This window comes from Talaromyces stipitatus, genomic scaffold (assembly GCF_000003125.1).
Source record: "Talaromyces stipitatus ATCC 10500 scf_1105507295527 genomic scaffold, whole genome shotgun sequence".
Lineage (NCBI taxonomy): Eukaryota > Fungi > Ascomycota > Eurotiomycetes > Eurotiales > Trichocomaceae > Talaromyces > Talaromyces stipitatus.
Window position 1 is genome coordinate 4437891 of NW_002990114.1, and position 15026 is coordinate 4452916.

General features: G+C 44.2%; 4 protein-coding genes across 4 annotated transcripts, besides 3 other annotated features; 3 read left to right on the forward strand and 1 right to left on the reverse strand.

Annotated features, from left to right (window-relative positions):
- Positions 1 to 4709: 4709 nt before the first annotated feature.
- On the forward strand, positions 4710 to 6571 carry TSTA_096620 (uncharacterized protein; the record flags this gene model as incomplete). Its single annotated transcript, XM_002479331.1, has 3 exons — positions 4710 to 5145; positions 5193 to 5962; positions 6020 to 6571. The coding sequence occupies 3 exons, from the start codon at positions 4710 to 4712 to the stop codon at positions 6569 to 6571; spliced, it is 1758 nt and encodes a 585-aa protein (XP_002479376.1).
- Positions 6572 to 7066: 495 nt separating this feature from the next.
- Positions 7067 to 8065: a mobile genetic element.
- A 622-nt stretch (positions 8066 to 8687) lies between these two features.
- Positions 8688 to 8716: a sequence feature (AT_rich).
- TSTA_096630 (transposon, putative) lies at positions 8710 to 10377 on the reverse strand (the record flags this gene model as incomplete). The annotated part of the gene is made up of 2 exons (XM_002479332.1): positions 8710 to 8982; positions 9007 to 10377. 2 exons carry the CDS (start codon positions 10375 to 10377, stop codon positions 8710 to 8712), a joined length of 1644 nt encoding a protein of 547 aa, XP_002479377.1.
- Positions 8836 to 10332: a mobile genetic element.
- Positions 10378 to 10655: 278 nt separating the features above from the next.
- TSTA_096640 (mitochondrial co-chaperone GrpE, putative) lies at positions 10656 to 11427 on the forward strand (the record flags this gene model as incomplete). Its single annotated transcript, XM_002479333.1, has 2 exons — positions 10656 to 10940; positions 10993 to 11427. The coding sequence occupies 2 exons, from the start codon at positions 10656 to 10658 to the stop codon at positions 11425 to 11427; spliced, it is 720 nt and encodes a 239-aa protein (XP_002479378.1).
- Positions 11428 to 12054: 627 nt separating this feature from the next.
- TSTA_096650 (phenylalanyl-tRNA synthetase alpha subunit (PodG), putative) lies at positions 12055 to 15023 on the forward strand (the record flags this gene model as incomplete). Its single annotated transcript, XM_002479334.1, has 5 exons — positions 12055 to 13586; positions 13739 to 13758; positions 13920 to 14072; positions 14195 to 14280; positions 14343 to 15023. The coding sequence occupies 5 exons, from the start codon at positions 12055 to 12057 to the stop codon at positions 15021 to 15023; spliced, it is 2472 nt and encodes an 823-aa protein (XP_002479379.1).
- Between the last annotated feature and the right edge of the window lie 3 nt (positions 15024 to 15026).

Genomic DNA, 15026 nt, shown 5'->3' on the forward strand with positions numbered 1-15026 from the left:
CTCTTGATTTGATGTCTCCATAGTTCCTCAATCGAGTTGACACTGACTCCTTCATCGTAGGCATGGTACTTCCGAAGTTCCAATGTCGTGATGTCGCCAAAGAAGCGGCGGCGAGGCTCCGGCCACTCTTCTGACTGATCCTCCACTTCAACCGGCCCTAGAAAGCGAATACCTAGACAGTCGGCAAGCTTTTTGAAATTCTTCAGGTCTCTTGTTTCTTGACCTGGTGAGAGGAACAACGATCATATAAAACTTGAATGTGTTCCCCGCTTCCTAGGGTGCATGACTCTAAGACAAGATAGGATTAATTGATAGAAAGGTATGGCAATTGCGATTTTACATATTTATTGGGCCTGACATGTATATATGGAGAAGCCAAGGGGCGTCAAAGGGAATCCGGTACAGGCACACAACTGAGTAGTACTGATAGTACGAGGTACCTATTCCAAGGCTGTAGTTGCAATCTACAAGTACAAACAGTAACCCCCACTAATATCATCCCATCTGCCTATCTATACCTCTCGCGACTGTCCTGGACAAAGAAACAATCTCCAAAGTTGGAAAGGGAAGCCAGGATAAAGATCTACAGTCTGTAAATGAGAAGACCTTTCTATTTTCCTCGACCGTCTTTTTTGGTGCAAGCGAAAGCTGACTATAGCATCATCCCTCATAATATCAGTCTACTAGAATCAGATACTCGCTATATAAGCATCGCGACATGCTAAGCACAAGATTCACCAATCCAATCCCCGCCAGCGCGGTCGTGATACACACATGGGAACAAGTCAAGCCTATCTATCGCAAATCCATACTCCAAGCTGATGGGAGACGTTGGCGAAGCACATGAGGAAGAAATGCGAGCGGATTATCAGGCATAGACTAGCCGTGATGCTGAGTCAAGATAGCAATGATTAGTTAGTAACTACTCTGTCTGGAATACCTGTATCTGGATAGTGCTTACCATATTGCTTGATTTTTGATGGGGAAGATAGTTTTTAGGAAAAAGAAGGATGTATCCACACAGGTATATGAATAGTTTCCTTATAGTCATATCCCGAGATCGTCCGGATCTCTTACACCATTCTCGCGTCAGAATTGTCATCTGACAATTCTTAAGATGTGTGACTTTGGAAGTTCCTTTTCTACGATTTGTTCTTATGTACTGTCTTGCAAGCTGGATCTTCAAGATATCTGAATGTCCGAGAGACGGGAACGGCGTAAATAGCCCTAACCTCAATTCCAAGGTTCAAACCGGTCGATCAGCATGCTAGAGCAATAATAGCCCCAACACTTGGAATGCCCAAAGTTCCCAAAGTTCGTTTTTAGATGATACAGGCATCAATCCTGGAAATTTCTGCAGTCCCTAAAAATTCGGTTACTAACACTCCAAATGAAACCTTCACCGAAACCAATATGACGATATCTCGCCCCAATGGTGAAATGCAATATGACCAACGTGATTCCATTCATGCAGAGCAATATATAAAACTTCATATATCAAGAACGACTGTTTTATCCCTGAACACAGTTCAGTTCCGCGGAGTGGTCGACTTCACGATAACGACATTACTCGAGAATTGTATCAAGTGCTCGTTTTCTTGTTTGAAAGCGTGCATATAGATGGTGTATCGCGCTTTCTCTATCATTAAATGCAGGCCATGATTTGATCACACACATAATGGAAAGAATTAAGCAAAGGCAGCAGGGAAGCACCCATCAAAGTGCATAGGCTCTTGGAGGCTGCATCCTGCACCCTGCATCAACAGTCATAGCTTCACGAGCGTTAGAATGATAAGAACCTTGATGCTTGTTTCTCGCCGCTACAAATGAAGCCGAACATAAGCTTCAAGAGAAGCTTTCAGGTATACTTCGCCGTTGAAACGGGCCGATTGATTCTTTCTATACATGGATATATCACCGAAGCCATAACTCTCTAGAATGAGGGGTATTTTCTGAATTTGTGGGAAAAAAGAGTTCAGAATACCGAGCATTGTCCATCGTTGAGTCAGTTACGACGAACGCATCTAACCAACCAATCCTCCTTGTGGCCGGCGTGACGATGTCTCAATTACTTACTTACTCGTGGTGGCTGTACATAGTCTGTGATCAACTCCTGTTCCTCTTGCATCTGTTTTATAGCCAGGATTAGTTTCTATTACTTTAAAAAACGTGCCGACGCTATGTCGGACAATGAAAAACGGTCGTGCACCGGGGCGCTCGTTGACAACTGGAAGAAAGGTGACCTCACTGTGTAGGTTTATGATAGAATTTCTAAGTTCTTTTTTCTGCGATGACTCGGAATCTTCGATTCATGACTTGACACAAGCCAGACCCCTGGCGTGCACAGGCACCCGGAGATTAGCATACTCCGTAGAACATCTCCAGAACCATCCTCTTTACTTTGAATTCTCAAGATTACAGAGGTAGAGAGTCAAGAACAAAAATCAAACAAAAATCCACAGTTAACTTGGCGATCGTAAATCCGCTGAGAGTCTGAAAATGTCCCGGGCAACTCCGGATCGAGAGACTATTTCCGCTTCACAACATCTCGCCAAAGATTACTTCATCTCGATTTGACGTACGGGAAATTTCTGCAAAGAAAATCAATGCTCTAACTTTAGCTGCTTGAGCCTACTGTCGTGACTGGCTGAAATCAATATGGGGCGTCTCAAGAACAAGAGCCTGACAAGTGACAGATAAGTTAGATGTAACAGGGCCCATCGCTGAAACAGCGCTAAAGCCATATGGCAACCTCTTAAGCCAGCCTCGCGTCTTGTGCGGAGTAACCTACATTTTAAGCCAGAATTCCTGTCGTGATAATCCTTCTCTGGGTGCATTCACCCGAAATTTGGCCGCTATATGCGTAAAATATAGTATAGTTGCTGGATTATTATTGATACTGGTTGTTATGCGCGCCTCCCCCAATTCTCCTAACTAATCAAACATCCCAATTAATTTACTACCAACTTTGTAGAACGGACAACGTACCTGAAAAAAGTCGATAGGAACGAGAAGTATTAATATATGAGATTGAGCCACAATTAAAACACGACCAGAAGTTTCTCAAGAGTGTGCTCGCTGTTTGTTAACTCTATTATCTATCTGTAGTCTATGGAGACGGGGACTGCGGATCACGAATCCTACTAGCCCTACTCCGTATTCAAAACGATCCGGAATGTTCTAAAGACTAAAGTTCTGAGGGGCTCTTTTCTTTCTTCCCCGGTGAACTTGTACGGAGAGCCGGTCGTTCAGATATCGACAGCCCTTCTTTTCGGGTTGTGACTGTATCAAGGCTACCTGTCTGAATTTCCTCAGGCGGGGTCAACAGCCAACATCACGATGCGAAGATGGAGTTCTACCATCACGATCAATGACACAGACCAACTGTCTATCAAATTCTTCTAGATAGCGCTAAACCCACTACCAGACTAGGTCACTCGGGGATCTGAATCCGAAACCTGCCCCATTAGGTAATGGCGGAGGTGTTTGAGTCTAGACTATATGGATCATAGTATATGCAGAGCGAAAAACGGTCATTACTCAGGCTTTTCAGGAACATTGCCACACCAACCTCTTGTTTTATTGAAGAATTAATGTATAATCAGCTATAGTGAATACTGTATTTGTAAGAAGGAAGGGCGGAAAAGTACTCGTCGAAATGAGGGGTTCGATACAGGGGTAGATGATCATTCCCCTCATATTGTTCTCTCTTATTGGGCGTTGACATTAGATGTTGGCCCTTGAGGCCAGGATCCCAGGATAGAAGAGAAGCAGGACGTATGTAACCTGTCAGTTGCGAATCTAATTCTCCGTGAGAGGCATATAGAAGAGGGCTCTATGCAGGTGGCGTGTGATGTGTACCTAAATACCCTAGTACTTATGTGCAGTGCGTACTGTTCGAAGTGTACATCCAGTCTGAAAACAGTATGAAAACACCTGCCTAATTCATACTTACTAACTTGTTATGCAGCTATATCGGTCGGTGTAAGAAACGTTGAAAGTTGGAACTTGGTAGCAGACTTCCAGCATGGGCCGGATTCTGGCCGTTCCCATCCATAGCAATAGCATGCGGCTTAAGTAGACTGGAACCAACGGGAACAGACCTCACAAATTGAGTGCATAGCATCGCTCGTATTGCCAGATATATTAGTGTGGATACGGGAGAGCAATCAACAAGAGACAGCCACCGAAAAGAAAAGCCAGTTACCAAATCCGGACTCGAGAGGAGTTCAAGAGACACATTAAACTTCTCCTGCATTTCTTGTTTAGGAAAGGACTAAGTGGCCCAGATAGGAATTATTGTTTCACTTTTCCTGAACGTTGAATAAATCTAGTACTTCCGTGCCTGTGTTAGCTGCATAATAGCAGTCAAGGCGTGCTTCACATTGCGTCCAGGGTCCCGAACGCTAGTCTATCTGAGAGTCCAGCTATCAATGACCTTGGGGGGGCCTGGAGTTGTCTGGTATCAGTTTCATAACCGGAGGCACTCTTCCATCACTTCCGCAAGTCAAAATCCACAATAGATTAATTGTCATAGCCCTTACCATGGCTGTGGTACAGACTCGTGGGAGGTATTTTCAGGTTACTTATTAGTCCCCACCCCCTCTAGATTTCCTCAGGACAATTCCAAGTGAGAACTAGAGATCAGTTCTTTCAATACTAGAGTTGTACACGTATACCCAGGTACCTAGTACACTCAAGGCTACACAATGGTGCTCTTGCCGGATTCGCCGTCAAGGCTTTACGTGACCTTTGGTCTGAATAATATTGTCGCTCGAGATACTCGAGTCGAGGTTCGTCTTGCTTTCCTACTCGAAAGGAGACATACTAATAGGATCGGACAGGCCAAAACCACCGCAGCGGACGACTCTTCACATAGATCAAACAGCCCATCAGAACGGCTGAAAAATCATGTTTGGCCAGCCCTGAAAAAGGGAATATCCACAGGTCTATCAGAGGGATCCAAAATGGGACGCAAGCGTAACGACAGTCAACCATCAAATGCTGCTGTACCATCTGTTTCCGGTCAGCCAAAGCAGATCAAGAAATCAGCAAGCCAGTCTCTGTCTGAAAGGCGGGAGATTGCTTTGGCAGAGTTGGGTATAATCCCAATGATGGCCGGCCAGGAGCCACGAATGGACTCGCGTAAGTAGATTTTGATTTCGAGTGTATACTTGACTGACACTTCTCAGCTACTATTCCTGGACGACTTCCCGTTCATGGAAGATCGAATAGCGCTCCAGGATCTGCTGCTAATCAGACACCATTCGAAAGGTCAATTCAAGAGCCTATTTCAGAGCCATTGATACTCTCCTCGCAAACAAATCATGATAGCAGAAGGGTTCCTGCTAAAAGTGAAGAGCCAGAGAACAGACCCAGAAGTCAGTCCGCAGACGAAAGTGTGACCTCTCCCGCCTCGAAGAATCAACCACCAACTGTCCCGGAAGAGGATGATAAGCCACCGGCAGTGCCTCCTAAGTCGCCCCGGTTAATCTATCGTCCTGTGGCACCTCTTTCAAATGAAATAGGAGGCAGTTTGACCAGATCCAATTCAGCCGCAAACGGTTTACGGCCTCGAGCTGCAACGGCAATGGGAATTCGACCACGACGACACATAGCCGAATTACACCGGCGTAACGAAAGCACACCCACGACCACTACTATGACTTCAAGGTGTCAGCAATCAAAGCCTAACCAAAGAATGGCTAAACTCAAGCATGAGGCGGGTGAATCGGCAATACAATGCCAAGATCGTACAAAGAGGAGGCGTAGTCTTCGTGTGCATCGAACATCCAAGCACGTGGAGAAGACAAACTTCGCTCAACTACCTGTTGGTTTCAACTTGCCGGATGCAAAGTCACAATTCACTTCATCCGATGTTGAGAAGCTACGGGAGCAGGCCAAGACCCAAGCTGAGAAGTTCAAAGTACTGCAATACCATGAGGTAAAAGCATTATCAAAGGTGAGCAATCCAGACCAGAGTCTAGATGAATAATTGGCTAACGGGACGTGCTGATAGGAGCTACGATCCCTCGATATTCGTGTTGATTATCTCCGAAATACGAGCAAAGCACTTCGAGCTGGACGCAACCATCTCCATGAACGAGTGATAGCTCACCTCCGCTCGTCTCGATCAGCAAATAACTCGCGTGAAAATATATTAGGACAAGAAGAAGCCCTAGCACAACTCGACAAGTCAATCGACGAATGGATAACCAAACTAGAGCAAGTGGACAACAGGAGAGCTCGTGTTCGGCAAATGCTGCTAGAGCATATTGCTGCCTCTTTGGTACTTTCAGCCACTTATGACACTCAAGGCGAGACCCGGAAGCAGTTAGATTCTCCCATCATAAAAGACGAGTGTGAAGTTGAGGTTGCAATGGATGCCCTTGATATCGAGTTAGATGATGTTGCTAGCGTGACCCGCGAGTCAATCAAGATATATGCAGATTATGGAGTATATGGAGATGGCGATATGGCAACTTTACTTGCAGATATTGAGCGGCAAATGGAGACGATGAAAGATTCTCGTCGACCTCCTTCGTTTGCAGAATACAATATCGTGGCCTAGCCAAACTTTCTTTCTGTTGACACCGAGTTGACATGTTTTTTTTTTTTCATTGTTCATTTCACTGATTACAGATTTCCCAGGAGGTTTCGATTTTATGACATTCCATTCTTTGACGTTCCATATGTCACCTTTTACTTTCTCTGTTTTTCTTTTTTTGTTAGCGAGCTACATTCTGGATAATGAGACACAACCAATTCATCTTTGCATACTCGTTCACCTGCAATCTCGATTCTGCTTCCGGATAGACTTGGTAATTTCTCAGAACTCCATCCACGTAAAGTCAAAACATTGATAAAGGAACATCCCAAGAACTGAAGATGAAAAAAGACGGTGGTGAACTAGTTAATGTAATCGGACACCCACTCCATCACTCCGCCCAACCCACATTAACTATCTCTATACGCAAATTTTAACGCGTCGCCATGTCACCAAATGGTACAGAAAATCGAGAAAAATAAGTAAAATAAGGGGGTAAGAGCCTACTTGCTATTTCCCATTTAAAATGGCAAAATTCGGTCAATTCTTCAAGCTGTACGCATGTACAATGTTCCCCATACAACTCTCCATGATCGACTCAATGGCATCGAATATAAGATTGAACTACGCACCAATAGTTATATATTAACTCAGTGCGAAGAGGAATCTCTTTTAAAGTGAATTCTTGACCTCGATAAACGCGGATTACCTCCCCGACCATCCCTCGTACAAGATATGGCTGATCTTCTTTCTCAACACGGAAATAAAAACGTCAGTGAGAGATGGGTTTATCGATTTGGTGACAGGAATCCAGAAGTAAAACTACGGTTTTCATGAAGATAAATCTACAAGCGAGCAAAATGTGGGGATATTAAGATAATCCGAGAGCATTTTAGCTGCGTACAAGAGGTTATACAAGAATATAGGATCTTATCGGAAGATATATACAATTTTGACGAGATCAGCTTCGCTATGGGTCTCTGTGCTTCTGCAAGTTTATTACTGGTAGCAATTGATATGGAAGGTCTAATCTATTAACATGACAATCGCGAATGAGTGATAGCAATTAAAGCAGTTCATTCCACTGGATGGGCTTTACCCTCGTCCGTTATTTTCAAAGCAACAACCTATTATCAATAAGGCTAGTTTAAGACTCTTCCACAAGAGTAGAGGTTTGATATTAGTAAAAATGGCTGGACAACAGACGGGATCGGGATACAATAGCTTCAAAATCACTTTATTCCTCATACAACAAGCCGTACGAAGGGGAGATATCGGATGCTTGTTTTTGATGGCAATGGAAGCCATTTAACACCTCAATTTGATCAAATATGTACTGAAAATAATGTTATACCAGTGTGTATGCTATCTCATTCCTCACATCTTTTACAGTTTCTTGATGTGAGTTGTTTTGCTGTTCTAAAACGACAATATGGACGGCTTGTTGAGCAACGTGTACGGCTTGGATTCAATCATATTGATAAATATGACTTTCTTACAGCTTTTCGGAATGCTCGTACAATGACGTATAATGTGAATATGTACCTAAGCGCCAAATAACAACAATAAAGAAGGGTATCAATGGGCGTAGGGCAAGCCCGTTGCGACAATTGATCAGGCGATAAACCGGATGTCCAAAAGTGTACGAAATGAGTATTAATGGGATTCTAATTGTACGGAAAGAGGTGTATGATTTACGGGTTGAAAATGAGAAGGAGAAGCAAAAATGTAAAAGATTTATGCTCAGGTGTTTCACGAAGGATCTCTTACAGCACAGGAAGCCCAGAAATTAATAACTAGTCGAGATGAGGCATCTCAACATATTCCGGCTCCACCAGTCGAATCCGAACCCCAGGCCTTTCAATCATGCGTACGAGCGCTACCCAGCTGCAGTGGATGTGGGATTATCGAATATAAAATCAACAGATGCCCAAATCGTGCTAGTTAAAAATTTGTATATATTTTGTATGTGGGTTAGGAATTAGCCTTGAAATTCGTATAGCGCGCTTTTCCCCGAGGAAGTGATCGGGTGGTTGTCCGATTACGTTAAGTAACTAACGTAAATCAACAAGCGAGTTGGCCACTTTTCCCGAAAACGCGCGCTCTATTGATTTCAAACCTCAATTTCTAACCCACATACAAATTAAATAAAAAAAAAAAAATTAATTACTGGTACGATTAGGACATGTAGTTATTTTATGTCCTTCAATGCCGCAACCACTGCAGCGAAATTGACGTCGTACAGGTGGATGAGAGACTGGGAGCTCAGGCTCGGCCGGAGCAGTAGTAACAGCTTGAGATGCCTCAATCTGACCTTGTACAAGTGCCTGAGCTTCCTCTCTAATAACTCCTCGCTCAAGAGATATTTGCTTTTTAGATTTTTGACGTTTTTTCTTCTCCTTCCCATGTGCAGCCCGTAGATCATGGATTTCCTTCTGTGCAATTGTAAGCTCATTTACCCTCATTTCATAAGCCTTTGACATCTGTGTAATTGCTTTATAAAAGTCCTCAGATGGGTTTTTTATATGCTGGCTCACCTGTTTTTTAATTGTAGTCATTTGACGCTTGAATGGACGGGGATCCTGAGGTGTCTGTAAGCAAGATGACTGTGTATCACTTGATCGACTTGGAGGAGGTGTTGGGGTCTTCAATCGAACAGTAAGCTGTTGATAGACTCGATTTGGATTAAATGGTACTAATCCAGTAGATGCGAAGCTATTCCGAACATTCTGAGCTTTATATGCCATCGTACGAGCCATTGGAAATGCAGTAAGAAAGTCAAATTTGTCAATATGATTGAACCCAAGCCTCATCCGTTGCTCAACAAGCTGTCCATAATGTCGCTTTAAAACAGCAAAACAGCCCACATCAAGAGGCTGTAAGAGATGTGAAGAATGAGGAGGCATACACACTGGAATAATATTATTCTCAGTGCATATGCGGTCAAATTCAGCTGTTAGATGACTTCCATGGCCATCAAGAATTAGCATCCGATACTTTCCAATTGACCGGTCACTTGTAAGAGGAATAAAATGGAGTTTAAGCCATTCTAATCCAATCTTATCTGTTGTCCATCCATTATCACTGATATTGATTATCCAGTTAGCTGGAAGATCCTCAAACCAGCCTAAACGCATATATTTCTTTGCCTTAAAGATAATATATGAAGGTAAAGCCCATCCTGTTGAGTTAACTGCCTCAATTGCAGTTACCCATTCTCGATCACCAGGCTGTAATAGCTTTGGCCGAGCATATCGATCACTTCCAGTAATAACCTTGGCAGTTTCACAAAGTCCCATAGCAAAGCCAGTCTCATCAAAATTATAGATATCCTCTGGCAGGATTCCATATTCCAATATAACCTCTCGTATGCGATCAAAATATTCTTGGATTATCTTCGGATCTTCGCATTTAGCACGTTCATAGTTGTATTTCCGTGAGAATTTTGATTCAATCTCTGGACGACGTTTGACAAGATTATATACCCATTTTTCTCCAACCTGTTGATTTCCGTGTTGCGAGAGAAGATAATTAGCCATCTCTCGTACAAGGGAGTGCCGAGGGGGTAATCCACGTTTATCTAGATCGTGTATCCATTTGACAAGTGATTCCTCCTCAAATTGAGTCAATTTATGATTGTTGGCGCGTATTTGAGATCTTTGTTGAGTACCGCTCAATCTCTTTTGTAGAGTGGTCCGGGGTATCTTATAAATCCTTGCAGCTTGAGCCACGCGCAAGATTCGTTCATTTTGTAAATCGGAAATAGCTAACAGGATCCGGCCCTCTTGCTCAGCTAAGTCTTTTTTGTTTTTATTGAGAATTGGTGGCATATTGACGTGTTAAATAATATAGAATTGAGATTGTGTACGTGTTCGGGAAAAATATGCCACTTCGCTTACCGATTACGTCTAGGACAAAAAAGGGATTACATAATCTCGGTATCTCGGTAGATAGTTTTTCCATACATCATTTTTCCGAAAAAGTTAAGCCATCACGTCGACTCTACGAATTGACTCTACGAATTGATAACCATTCTTACTTCCCATCAATCACTACAGATTTCTGTTTCACTTTTTCGTTACTTATTTTCACGATTTCTTACATTAAAATGTTGCAACGCACGATCCTCAGACAGCGCCGCGCTGTATTCTCAAGCATAAACAGAGCTACAATTCCGTCATCGCCATTGAGACAGTCATCGCCGTTCCAACAGCTTGCCCTAAAACAATCTGCCTTCAGATTCACACCTCGCTTATACTCTACAGAAAATGGCACAAAACAAGAAGATGCCAAGAAAGAGAATGGTGAAGGCTCTGAGAAACCAGCCGAGAGCCCTGAGGATGCCCTCAAGAAGGAGCTTGAAGTCAAGGACAAGGAAATTGTTGATTTGAAGGTAAGCCAGACAGGTGAGTTTCTGAATGCAATTAAATCTAACAAAACTTCAGGATAAATACCTCCGTTCCGTTGCAGACTTCCGTAACCTCCAAGAGCGAACCAGACGTGACATGGACAATGCCCGCTCTTTCGCCATTCAAAAATTCGCAGTTGACCTCCTCGAATCAATTGACAATTTCGATCGCGCTCTTTCCGTTGTGCCCGCTGAAAAACTTAATAACGACCAAAGCGAGACCAACAAGGATCTCCAGGAGCTTCACCAGGGATTGAAGATGACCGAGAACATTTTGTTGAGCACACTCAAGAAGCACGGACTCGAGCGCTTTGATCCTTCGGAGACTGCAGATGGAAAGCCTCAAAAGTTCGACCCCAAGCTTCATGAAGCTACTTTCATGGCCAAAGCAGAGGGCAGGGAGAATGGCGACATTATGTTTGTCCAAAGCAAGGGTTATAGCTTGAACGGTCGTGTTTTGCGGGCAAGTTGACATTCACCCTTTTTACTTGTTCAACAGCTAACGTATGATTCAAGGCCGCCAAAGTCGGTGTTGTCAAGAACGACTAAACGTTTTTCCGATTCTCCTTCCTCGACCGTGAACCGATATTCAATCACGGCGTGTATATGACCTTGGCAAATGTACAATATATTTTCTTACTCTTCTACGGGGACGACTCTTATCTTCGGTTATACTTGAACTCGTTCGACTCAAGCTCGACTGCTGAGTTTGTATGTGTAATATACAGTGGGATAACGTGCACCGATTTATCTAATGGTGACCTGTAATGCGCGGTTCTTATGTCCCTTTCTCTCCTCTCTGCAGCATTTTATATAGCACGGCGCATGACTGTTGGATTCGGGGTTTGCAGCTTGGCATTGGCATGTGAAAAGCAATAAATAATGATTCAATCATGAATAAACAAATCGTACGCGTCTTATCAAACAATCCAAGAATTATTTCTCTGTAGGCTTGAAAATAATTGATTATGACCGATAGGCGGAGTGAGAAAGTTGTGCCGAGCTCCGCCGCATTTCTCCAAGCTGCAAATTTCGGACCCGACAAAAGGTTGTTAGCTGCTCCAACTCCCAACCTCAGATTACATGAAGAGCACTCGAAATGAGGCTCCTAGCTACCGGCAGAGCTATCAGGCTCCATCACTCACGATGGTCAATTAATCGCGCCAATGGCCAGGGTGTATGCGCATTGTTTACTATACCCGCTGCGAACCATCCCGGATTTCGCTATTCGAGCTCATCGCAAGGACCAGAGCAAAAATCAAGTCAATCGACAGCAGCAACATTAAATTCAGCTACTACGAGCTCTGCACTGGGCGCAGAATCACAAGGAACAATCATTGTGGAAGGCAAATCCTATCCTACCGATCAATGGACGAATGCAACCCCCTCTATCCTATCCCATATTTCGAAAGGACTATATACACGAGAAAACCATCCACTATACATAACCCGAAAATTAATCGAGAGTCAATTTCCCGGTCCAACGTATGGAAACTACACCGAAAAGAACCCCGTCGTCACAACGGCTCAGAACTTTGATGTCCTCGGATTCCCACTAGACCATCCCGGACGCAGTCGAACGGATACTTATTACGTGAATGAGAAGACTGTGTTGCGAACGCATACCAGCGCACACCAAGCTGAGTATTTTCGCCGCATGGCAGAGGAAAATGCTAAAGAAGATGGGTATACAGTGGCAGCCGATGTTTATCGAAGGGATGCAATTGATAGGAGTCATTATCCGGTATTTCATCAGATGGAAGGAGCGCGGTTGTGGAAACGTACACCGGGCATGACTGCGTCAGAAAGCGCTGCAAGAATCCTTGAGGATGTCAAGAAATTGCCCACGCACGATGTTGAGGTGGAAGACCCGAACCCAGTTACGCACCCGGAACGCAATCCACTACAAGCAGACTATCATTCTCAAGAGGAAGTGGATGCTGTAGTAGCCCACCTTAAACGGAATCTGGAGCTTTTGGTCGTCAGGATTTTTTCTGAGGCGTCCAAAGCATCCCAGGATTCTGGTTCACCGCCAGAACCCTTAAAGATCCGGTGGATAGAGGGATACTTTCCATTCACCAGCCCTTCCTACGAACTGGAAGTGTTCTGGCAGGGTGACTGGCTGGAGGTTGTAGGTTGTGGTGTCATCAAGCAAGAACTACTCAATAACTCCGGCGTTCCCGATCGAATCGGCTGGGCATTCGGACTTGGCCTGGAACGCATTGCAATGCTTCTCTTCGAAATCCCTGACATTCGTCTATTCTGGTCGCAAGACTCCCGATTTCTGTCACAATTCCGCAACGATAAGATCGTCCGTTTCCAGCCCTTCTCCAAACATCCCGAATGCTACAAGGATGTTGCTTTCTGGTTAAGCTCTGCTGCGACAAGTGGCACAGGGGCCAGTGCTGCTGGCGGCGCTATCTCTTTCCATGACAACGATATGATGGAGATTGTCCGCGAGTGCGCCAAGGACATTGTGGAAGATGTTAAACTGGTGGATGAATTCGTGCACCCAAAAACCGGACGAAAGAGTTTATGTTATAGAATCAACTATCGAAGTCTAGAGCATACTTTGACCAACAAAGAGGTGAATGTGGTTCATGAGCAGGTCCGACAGACTTTGGTGGAGAGGTTCGGGGTGGAGATTCGATGATTCGTCTGTACACTACTGTACGACTATGTACCACTAGGAAGATACTCTATTCTCCGTTTACATGAATGTATATACTTGTCTCTGTTTTACTCAAACTATATACAATTACTATATGCGTCGGCCGTTAAAGTAGGCCCGGCGAACGGACAAGTAGCCGAACCGATCTCGCTGTGGACCCTTCCCGCCAGCCAATCCAAAGACATTAGAAATCCAGTTTATCTCGACTTCAACTTTTGTCTTCACTCTCGATTGCTTGATATTGACCGGTTGCTGCAGCATCCGGAATGTATAATACTACATCACAATGGTAGTGGGCACCAGTGTCAAGACAACAGAGCTCATGCCTGCCACGACTGAGCAGCAGCAGCAGCCAAAGAAAGTGGTGAAAAAAATCCATTATCCGTTCTGGTTTGGTGGTTCGGCGTCATGTTTTGCTGCTGCTGTTACGCATCCATTGGATCTTGGTATGCTCTTCTCGTTCTTATGTGGAATATAAACTAATACATGAGTACAGTGAAGGTAATTCTCAGCTTCACCACCACTTCTATCTAATTAACAAGCGACGTCATCAAGGTCCGATTACAAGCCCGCGCTCCCAATGCGCCAACTTCAATGCTGGGAACATTTGTCCATGTTGCTAAGAACAATGGAGTTCTGGGATTATATAGCGGTGTACGTTGCATCACCGCCCCTTAATCGACATCGATATACTAAAACTTTCGTTGTTTGTCTAGCTATCTGCCGCCATACTTCGACAAATGACATACTCAACAACCCGTTTCGGAGTCTACGAAGAACTAAAGTCCCACTTCACCGACCCCAATTCCTCCCCCAAAATGCTCAGTTTACTCTGGATGGGCTGTCTATCCGGATTTCTAGGTGGTATAGCCGGTAACTTTGCCGATCTCATCAATGTCCGTATGCAAAACGACGCAGCTCTCCCGCCCCACAAACGACGGAATTATAAACATGCTATCGACGGTGTGGTTCGCATGACTCGGGAAGAAGGTTTTGCCAGTTTATTTCGCGGTGTGTGGCCCAATTCGACTCGAGCAGTTCTCATGACTGCGTCGCAACTCGTCTCGTACGATATATTTAAACGCATATGTACCGATAAACTAGGTATGCCGGATAGTCTATCGACACATTTCACGGCTTCGATATCAGCTGGCTTCGTGGCTACGACCGTCTGTAGTCCTGTGGACGTTATCAAGACCAGGGTCATGAGTGCCCATCACACAGATACGAAAGCTGGATTGATGCATTTGTTGCGAGATATATATCGCAAGGAAGGTGTATCGTGGATGTTTAGAGGGTGGGTGCCAGCGTTTGTGCGTTTGGGTCCTCATACGATTGCTACTTTCTTGTTTTTGGAGGAGCATAAGAAATTATATCGGAAGATTAAAGATTTATAACAG